This window comes from Salmo salar, chromosome 05 (assembly GCF_965601325.2).
Source record: "Salmo salar chromosome 05, fSalSal1, whole genome shotgun sequence".
Taxonomy (NCBI): Eukaryota; Metazoa; Chordata; class Actinopteri; order Salmoniformes; family Salmonidae; genus Salmo; species Salmo salar.
This window is the reverse complement of record NC_138295.1, coordinates 78,785,033-78,795,000: the sequence shown is the minus strand read 5'-3', so window position 1 is coordinate 78,795,000 and position 9,968 is coordinate 78,785,033. Positions and strand designations below refer to the sequence as shown.

General features: G+C 42.6%; 2 protein-coding genes across 4 annotated transcripts in view; one reads left to right on the top strand and one right to left on the bottom strand.

Annotated features, from left to right (window-relative positions):
* Window positions 1-273, top strand: part of LOC106596185 (peroxisomal carnitine O-octanoyltransferase-like) — a 20,720-nt gene extending 20,447 nt beyond the window's left edge. For both annotated transcript variants that reach the window (XM_045718993.2, XM_045718994.2), the window contains exon 16: window positions 1-273. This exon is cut by the window's left edge and continues 1,267 nt beyond it. The gene's annotated coding sequence lies outside the window, so the exon portion shown is untranslated.
* The window catches only part of LOC106576009 (ATP-dependent translocase ABCB1-like), a 31,502-nt gene continuing 21,781 nt past the window's right edge, over window positions 248-9,968 (bottom strand). Inside the window, exons 4-8 of one of the 2 annotated variants that reach the window (XM_045718988.2) lie at window positions 6,116-6,272; window positions 5,675-5,872; window positions 4,993-5,199; window positions 4,028-4,174; window positions 248-2,141 (exon numbers count right to left, since the gene is read on the bottom strand). In XM_045718988.2, coding sequence (XP_045574944.2) covers window positions 1,935-2,141; window positions 4,028-4,174; window positions 4,993-5,199; window positions 5,675-5,872; window positions 6,116-6,272 — 916 coding nt within the window. In that variant the 3' untranslated portion in view covers window positions 248-1,934. Of the gene's footprint in view, window positions 2,142-4,027; window positions 4,175-4,992; window positions 5,200-5,674; window positions 5,873-6,115; window positions 6,273-7,515; window positions 7,550-9,968 lie in introns of those variants that run through there. The other variant, XM_082975613.1, reaches the window with a different exon arrangement.

Genomic DNA, 9,968 nt, shown 5'->3' with positions numbered 1-9,968 from the left:
TGTTTTTTTGTTGTAAATGATAGAAAAGTGATAAAAGACGAGCGCTGCATTTGATTCAACAGAATGAAAAGAAGCTGTTTTAATGCCTAAAGTAGTGAAAATGATGTAACCCACTTTACAGTAGGAACATTATAGTATTGACTTACTGACAATGTAAACTTGGAAAATGTTTCATTGAATATGAAAGTTGTTTGGTGTGATTGAACTGACAAATCAAAGTGAATGAATCATGTCATGAGCCCAAATATTCAAATAAAACATCTTTATTAATGATACCTGTTTACATAAGGAAAAAAGTTATGCATACATACAGTACATACCCAAGCAGAGGTCAGTTAATTCAGTGTAATTGTAGAAACAGGAACGTGGTTTGTATCAATATACTGTTAGTGCTTGAGCCCCAACGCTCAGGTGTGTGTATATCACTCAGCATATTACCTACAGTTAAGTTAAACAAAACATTCAGGAACTCCTTTTAAATACCTCAGGCACTTCCAGTAGCATGAGCATAGCACAGAGACAGTTTGGAAGGCCACATCTCATGATAATTAAAAATATAATTCCTCTCAAAATTAAAGGTCCAATGCAGCTGTTTTTATCGCAATATCAAATAATTTCTGGGTAACAATTAAGTACCTTATTGTGATTGTTTTCAATTAAAATGTACATTTTTTAAATTAAATTTCCTTCTTAGTGAAGAGCAATTTCTCAAGCAAGAATTTTGCTAGGACTGTCGGAGTGGGGAGGGGAAAACTGAAAACTAGCTGTTATTGTCAGAGTTTTGGAACTCTTTCTTATTGGTCTATTAACCAATGTATGCCTGGTGATGTCACCAGGTAGGCCAAAACTCCATCCCACCAAAGCAGGCAGAAATTTCAGGCGTGCTTTTCAAACAGCTCTTATACTAAAAGGGCATTTTCATAATTTTCACAATTTTAGAATCACCTTTATTCTCTCATAGTGTGAAAATATATAAGTTGGTATACAGATGACATACAGTGGATGTACAATTTTACAGTGTCAGTATGAATATATCTAAATGCAGAGAGATGAACAGAGTGCAAATGCAGTGTAGTGCAGTTATTTTGTGTACTGTGTTATTCCAACCTGATAGTGTGGAAATAAATAAAGCACAGGGAAATCTAGTTTTTGACTGCACTGGGCCTTTAAAGGAAAACTCCACCCAAAAACGATATTGTGGTATTTGTTTCATTTTTGTTGACATGGTCCCAAATGTTTTGCTTGTCAGCACTCAAAATTTCAAGATATGTATCTTTCAAAATACAGAAATCATCCCTGTATGATGCCTTTTGCTTCATATGATATGATGCAAAATGCATCATTTTATTTATCTAGGCAAGTCAGTTAAGAACAAATCCTTTACAATGACGGCCTAGGAACAGTGGGTTAGCTGCCTTGTTCAGGGGCAGAACGACAGATTTTTACCTCGGGGATTCGATTTAGCAACCTTTCGGTTTCTAGTCCAATGCTCTAACCACTAGGCTACCTGCTGCCCCATATAGGGATGATTTCTGTATATTGAAAGTTACATAACCTGGACTAATGAAATAAATACCAAAATATAGTTTTTGGGTGGAGTTTTACTTTAAGCCCAAAACAATTGAACAAATCAATGTAATAATCTGAATATTGAGGATACACACTGCTTCAGAGTCTCATTGGCTTAGTTCCGTGCAGTTTACAGTAATGCGCAGATGTGTGTGTATATGTGTGTGCGTTCCATGTATTCATTTGGCACACAGGCACTCTATGGTACAGATGTGATACTTTTTGAATAAATAACTGAAATACAGCACCACCACCTCTTCCTTTTATATACAAAATACACCCTCAACCCCTCCCTGCACACTCAGCCCCTACCAGCAACCCCCTGCACCCTCAGCCTCTCCCTCCCCCCATCTTTCTCTCCTCCCTCAGTTTCTGCCATGGCCCAGCTGTGTGGTAACCAGTGAGTAGTATACTCCTCTCTGGGACAGTAGTTGTTGATGAGTGCCCTGCTCCACCACCACTCCCTTCTGGAAGACAGCGATCAGGTCAGCGTTCTGGATGGTGGAAAGGCGGTGGGCCACCACGATACACGTCCTGCCCTGTCGAGCCACATCCAGGGCGTCCTGCACCACCTGGGGAAGGAGGGAGAACAGAGACAAATACATCCAGTAGTTAAAACGTCTGTATCATGAATCCACATAGAGATTTACAGTTGAAGTCGGATGTTTACATACACTTAGGTTGGAGTCATTAAAACTCATTTTTCAACCACTCCACAAATTTCTTGTTAACAAACTATAGATTTGGCAAGTCGGTTAGGACATCTCCTTTATGCATGACACAAGTAATTTTTCAAACAATTGTTTACAGACGGATTATTTCACTTATAATTCCCTGTATCACAATTCCAGTGGGTCAGAAGTTTACATACACTAAGTTGACTGTGCCTTTAAACAGCTTGGAAAATTCCAGTAAATGATGTCATGGCTTTAGAAGTTTCTTATAGGCTAATTGACATCATTTGAGTCAATTGGAGGTGTGCCTGTGGATGTATTTCAAGGCCTACCTTCAAACTCAGTGCCTCTTTGCTTGACATCAATGGAAAATGAAAAGAAATCAGCCAAGACCTCAGAAAAAAATGGTAGACTTCCACATGTCTGGTTCATCCTTGGGAGCAATTTCCAAATGCCTGAAGGTACCACGTTCATCTGTACAAACAATAGTACGCAAGTATAAACACCATGGGACCATGCAGCCGTCATACCGCTCAGGAAGGAGACGCGTTCTGTCTCCTAGAGATGAACGTACTTTGGTGCGAAAAGTGCAAATAAATCCCAGAACAACAGTAATGGACCCTGTGAAGATGCTGGAGGAAACCGGTACAAAAGTATCTATATCCACAGTAAAATGAGTCCTATATCGACATAACCTGAAAGGCCGCTCAGCAAGGAAGAAGCCACTGATCCAAAACCGGCATAAAAAAGCCAGACTACGGTTTGCAACTGCACATGGGGACAAAGATCGGACTTTTTGGAGAAAGAAAGAAGAAAACCATTAGTAACACACTACGCCGTCATAGATTAAAATCCTGCAGCGCACGCAAGGTCCCCCTGCTCAAGCCAGCGCATGTCCAGGCCCGTCTGAAGTTTGCCAATGACCATCTGGATGATCCAGAGGAGGAATGGGAGAAGGTCATGTGGTCTGATGAGACAAAAATAGAGCTTTTTGGTCTAAACTCCACTCGCCGTGTTTGGAGGAAGAAGAAGGATGAGTACAACCCCAAGAACACCATCCCAACCGTGAAGCATGGAGGTGGAAACATTCTTTGGGGAGGCTTTTCTGCAAAGGGGACAGGACGACTGCACCCTATTGAGGGGAGGATGGATGGGGCCATGTATCGTGAGATCTTGGCCAACAACCTCCTTCCCTCAGTAAGAGCATTGAAGATGGGTCGTGGCTGGGTCTTCCAGCATGACAACGACCCGAAACACACAGCCAGGGCAACTAAGGAGTGGCTCCGTAAGAAGCATCTCAAGGACCTGGAGTGGCCTAGCCAGTCTCCAGACCTGAACCCAATAGAAAATCTTTGGAGGGAGCTGAAAGTCCGTATTGCCCAGCGACAGCCCTGAAACCTGAAGGATCTGGAGAAGGTCTGTATGGAGGAGTGGGCCAAAATCCCTGCTACAGTGTGTGCAACCTGGTCAAGAACTACAGGAAACGTATGATCTCTGTAATTGCAAACAAAGGTTTCTGTACCAAATATTAAGTTCTGCTTTTCTGATGTATCAAATACTTATGTCATGCAATAAAATGCAAATGAATTACTTAAAAATCATACAATGCGATTTTCTGGATTTTTGTTTTAGATTCCGTCTCTCACAGTTGAAGTGTACCTATGATAAAAAATTACAGACCTCTACATGCTTTGTAAGTAGGAAAACCTGCAAAATCGGCAGTGTATCAAATACTTGTTCTCCCCACTGTATATATAGTTTAACACAAACACACACACACACACCCTCTCGCTCTCTGTATCCAGTGCGGAGGTGGCCTCGTCCAGCAGCAGGACTTTGGGGTTGCGGAGGATGGCTCTGGCAATGGCTATACGCTGCTTCTGTCCTCCTGACAACTGGGTCCCCTTGTCACCAGCTTGGGTGTCATACTTCTACTCAGTGAGATGGAGGGAAGAGGAGATGGAGGGAAAGAAAGAGGTTATCCTCGTCATCTCACACATGACATAACACCTAGGGCTGGTTTTACGGACACAGATTAAGGCCGGGATTCAATTTACGATTGAGCTGACATGCGCAGCGTTTCCCATGAACGCGATCTCCGTGAACATCTGGGGAAAATGTATTTGAAAGGCGCATTGTTGGCTGTGTAGTGCTCTGTGCCTATAATGCGCCTTGCATTGAATCCCAGCCTAAAACTAGCCCGGGACTAACACACGTAGGCCATTTAAAATCTATTTTTAGTCTGGGACTAGGCTTAATCTGTGTGTGAAACCAGCTCATAACCTCTTTCAGTCCTACAGGTGGTAAGCCCTCAGAGTGAAAGACAGTTCACCCTTACACAGGGAACAGCACTAAGATGACATTACTCCAGTAATGACCTGCAGTGTTATCTCTGGCATGGCATCTGAGAGAAGCTGATACCACTATCAGTCTGTCTGTGGTTATCTGACCATGCAGCCACTATTAGTGTATTGGTGCTTACAAAAGCAGAAGATGCTTACAGTAGTATTAGCAGTAGCGGTAGTAGAAGTAGTAGTAGAAGTAGTAGTAGTAGTAGTAGTAGAATTGGTGACAGTAGTAGTAGTATTAGTGACAGTAGTAGTACAGTATTATTGGTGACAGTAGTAGCAATAGTAGTAGTGGTGACAGTAGTAGTAGTAATAGTAGTAGTAGTAGTAGTATTGGTGACAGTAGTAGTATTGGTGGTAGTAGTAGTAGTAGTGGTGACAGTAGAAGTATTAGTGTGTACCTGAGGCAGGTCGTCTATGAAGCTGTGTATGTTGGCAGCTTTAGCAGCCCTCTGGATCTCCTCCATGGTAACTTTGCGTGTGTTGTCTCCGTAGGCAATGTTCTCTGCCAGACTACAGTCAAACAGCACAGGCTCCTGGGATACGATGCCCATCTGGGCCCTGAGCCAATGGATGTTCAGCTTCTTAGCATCACTGTTGTCCAACATCTGAGGAAGAAGAGGAGGAGGAAGAGTTAACATCAAAGTTGGATAATCCTCTAGTGTTTGTCATTTTATCAGTGGCCTTAGCAGGGCAATAACCTCCACATGAACACACAAATGCACTTTGAGCAGGATCATAACCCACAAGGTCTCAGTACAGGGTCTCAGTACAGTAGAGCCAGAATAGTAGAGCGTTATGAAGCAACAGTGTCAACATCCTGGCCTGTCAATCAGTAATTATAGAACCGTGTTTCAGTAGGAGAATATCTACACAGTCACACATGGAGACACATGAGGGCTCTATGTTTTCATGGATTTTTGCATATAAAAATTCCAGCAAATATCTCACTGTCTGACTGATGACAGTGGTCATTAAACGTACAGTACATATAGCTTTAATAATCAATGTGTGTATACACGTGTGTGAAAACGTGTGTGTGTGTGTGTGTGTGTGTGTGTGTGTGTGTGTGTGTGTACTCACCACTGTGCCCTGTAGTGGGTCGTAGAACCTCTCCAGTAATTGTATGGTCGTACTCTTCCCACAGCCACTGCTGCCCACCAGGGCTAGAGTCTGGCCCTTCTGCACCTTCAGATCCAGTCCCTGCAGGACAGCAAGGTCTGGACGGGACGGGTAGTTGAACCTCACCCCCTGGAAACGCACGTTACCATCAAAGTGGTCCTGGAGGGAAGAGAGGGAGGCAGAAGAACATCCGTTCATGAAATAATCTCCTGGCATGTACTATACAATCACTCCATAACTCTCCACTGTGATAGCCACTGGGTGTGATGTGTGTGTGTGTGTGTGTGTGTGTGTGTGTGTGTGTGTGTGTGTGTGTGTGTGTGTGTGTGTGTGTGTGTGTGTGTGTGTGTGTGTGTGTGTGTGTGTGTGTGTGTGTGTGTGTGTGTGTGTGTGTGTGTGTACCGGTGTTTCTCCCTCCTGTGAGCAGTTGTCTATGGCAGGTTCTCTGTTGATGAGGAACATAAGATGAGATGCTGATATCTTGGCTTTGGCGTAGTTAGGCGTGAAGGAGTTGGCCTCTCCTACTGCCATGGCTCCGTACAGCACTGCAGAGATCACCCTTTAGAGAGAGAGACAGAGAACAGGTTACAATATATCTAACATGTATCTTAAAGGGATAGTTCATACTGCAGAGATCACCCTTTAGAGAGAGAGAGACAGAGAGAACAGGTAACGATCTATCTAACATGTATCTTAAAGGGATAGTTCATACTGCAGAGATCACCCAGGAGAGAGAGAGAGACAGAGAACAGGTTATACACTAAAAACAAATCGTTATATATAGTGCCAAATAACATTTTTGGGGCTTCTAAACATCACGTGACCCAATGACGTTCCAATTCATCCCAAAGGTGTTAGATGGGGTTGAGGTCAGGGCTCTGTTCAGGCCAGTCAAGTTTTTCCTCACTGTTCTCTACCAACCATTTCTGTATGGACCTCGCTTTGTGCATGGGGGCATTGTCATGCTGAAACAGGAAAGGGCCTTCACCAAACTGTTGCCACAAAGTTGGAAGAACAGAATCGTCTAGAATGTCATTGTATGCTATAGTGTTAAGATTTCCCTTCACTGGAACTAAGGGGCCTAGCCCGAACCATGAAAAACAGCCCCAGACCATTATTCCTCCTTCACCAAACTTTACAGTTGGCACTATGCATTGGGCCAGGTAGCATTCTCCTGGCATCCACCAAACCCGGACTGCCAGATAGTGAAGCGTGATTCATCACTCCAGAGAACGATTTTCCACTGTTCCAGAGTCCAATGGTGGCGAGCTTTACACCACTCTAGCCGACGCTTGGCATTGTGCATGGTGATCTCAGGCTTGTGTGCGGCTGCTTGGCTATGGAAACCCATTTCATGAAGCTCCCGACGAACAGTTATTGTGCTGACATTGCTTCCACAGGCAGTTTGGAACTCGGTAGTGTGTTGCAACCGAGGACAAACGATTTTGCAGTTCGACTCGACGGTTCCGTTCTGTGAGCTTATGTGGCTACCACTTCGCGGCAGAGCCGTTGTTGCTCCTAAACGTTTCCACTTTACAATAACAGCACTTACAGTTGACTGGGGCAGCTCTAGCAGGGCAGAAATTTGCCGAACTGACTTGTTGGAAAGATGGCATCCTATGACAGTGCCATGTTGAAAGTCACTGAGCTATTCAATAAGGCCATTCTACTGCCAATGTTTGTCTATGGAGATTGCATGGCCATGTGCTCAATTTTATACACCTGTCAGCAAGGGGTGTGGCTAAAATAGCCAAATCCACTCATTTGAAGGGGTGTCCACATACTTTTGTATATATAATGTATCTTAAAGGGATAGTTCACAATGCAGAGATCACCCTGGAGAGAGACAGAGAGAGCAGGTTTCTGTCTGTCTAACATGTATCTTAAAGGGGTAGTTCACCCAAAGTTCAAAATTACATATTGGTTTCCTTACCCTGTAAGCAGTCTATGGGCTGCTTTGGTTTTGTTTACCTGGCCACTGTTTCCAAATGGTAACATTTTAGCATTCATGGCACAAATCCAATGCAAGTCAATGTTACCGATATTATATTTACGAGCTTCATGTTCAAATCATGTCCAAATCACCACTGCTTCAAGTCCCCAAGGCACGTCTCTGTACTATGGGGCACCGAGTCTTCTGCTCCGTTGCCCCTCGCCTATGGAATGCTCTCCCTGACCATCTGAGAGCCGCTACATCAACTGGAGCCTTTAAAACACATTTCTACAGACTATCTTTCTCATAGTCCTAATCTGAAAAGTATTTTAGCACCTAGCCTACTCTTGCTATTTCCTGCCTTGATTCAAATGATTTGCCCATGTAGAGCTTTGAGATAACACTGTAATGAAAAGCGATAAATAACTGCATCGAGTTACACAATCAATTTAAGATGCTATGATTTGGACATGAAGCACGAAAAAATTTGCATTGGTTTTGCGTCACAAATGCTAAAACAGTGTATCAAGCTCGGAAACTATTGTATCAAGCTCGCTAAAGTCCAATTTAGGTTAAACTTAAATTATCTTGAAGTCATGCCAGAGAAATTTGAACTTCACATTGAAAGTGAAATAATACAACCGCATGACACTTAAAGGAGCAATATGTAGGAAATCGCTCTGCCATCGTGTGCCTAATTTTAGTTTATGTGACAAAACAAGTAGAATAGAATCATTGTACGATCTAAACCGCTGTGAAATATATTTTCAATAACCCAAAATATGGTATTTTCAGCTGTTTGAAGCTGCTGTAAAAAAAAAAACTAAAGTAAAAGACGCAAAAACTAAACTTAAAAAACGAATGCATGGAAATATAGAAAATAGAACAGATCTACCGCTTCTTAGACTTGCTTTCAATGAGAATGACAGATCTATAACTCACATTTCTATGTGAATTTGGTTGGGTCGCCCAAAAAGTTGCATATTGCAGCTTTAATGACAATAGTAACATCTGTTTATGACAGACGTTATGTTGCTGTTATGACAGTGTTATGACTGCCTTATGTACACCTTTTCAAATAAAATGTTATCTAAGCCTTTAGTCTTGATATCTACTCTATAACATCCATTTCTATGGGTCACATGTTAGACATGTCATGGCTATATGGCCATTGTTGCTATGGTGATGAGTCCCTAGATCAGCGTTGACCTCCAACACACTTCCCAGTAAGGTAATGATTAACCACAACCACCTTTGACCACTGTAATACTGGACATTCCTGTCAGGCCTAGATGAGCTGGGCCGGGTGTGTTCTACTATACCTGAGCTGTACAATGTACACACACATCCTCCACTACTGTACCTGAGCTGTATTGTAAAATGTATACACAAATCCTCCACTACTGTACCTGAGCTGTACAATGTACACACACATCCTCCACTACTGTACCTGAGCTGTACAATGTACACACACATCCTCCACTACTGTACCTGAGCTGTATTGTAAAATGTATACACAAATCCTCCACTACTGTACCTGAGCTGTATTGTACAATGTACACACACATCCTCCACTACTGTACCTGAGCTGTATTGTACAATGTACACACACATCCTCCACTACTGTACCTGAGCTGTATTGTACAATGTATACACAAATCCTCCACTACTGTACCTGAGCTGTATTGTACAATGTATACACAAATTATCCACTACTGTACCTGAGCTGTATTGTACAATGTATACACACATCCTCCACTACTGTACCTGAGCTGTATTGTACAATGTACACACACATCCTCCACTACTGTACCTGAGCTGTATTGTACAATGTATACACAAATCCTCCACTACTGTACCTGAGCTGTATTGTACAATGTATACACAAATTCTCCACTACTGTACCTGAGCTGTATTGTACAATGTATACACACATCCTCCACTACTGTACCTGAGCTGTATTGTACAATGTATACACACGTCCTCCACTACTGTACCTGAGCTGTATTGTACAATGTATACACAAATCCTCCACTACTGTACCTGAGCTGTATTGTACAATGTATACACACATCCTCCACTACTGTACCTGAGCTGTATTGTACAATGTATACACACATCCTCCACTACTGTACCTGAGCTGTATTGTACAATGTATACACACATCCTCCACTACTGTACCTGAGCTGTATTGTACAATGTATACACACGTCCTCCACTACTGTACCTGAGCTGTATTGTACAATGTACACACACATCCTCCACTACTGTACCTGAGCTGTATTGTACAATGTATACACAAATCCTCCACTACTGTACCTG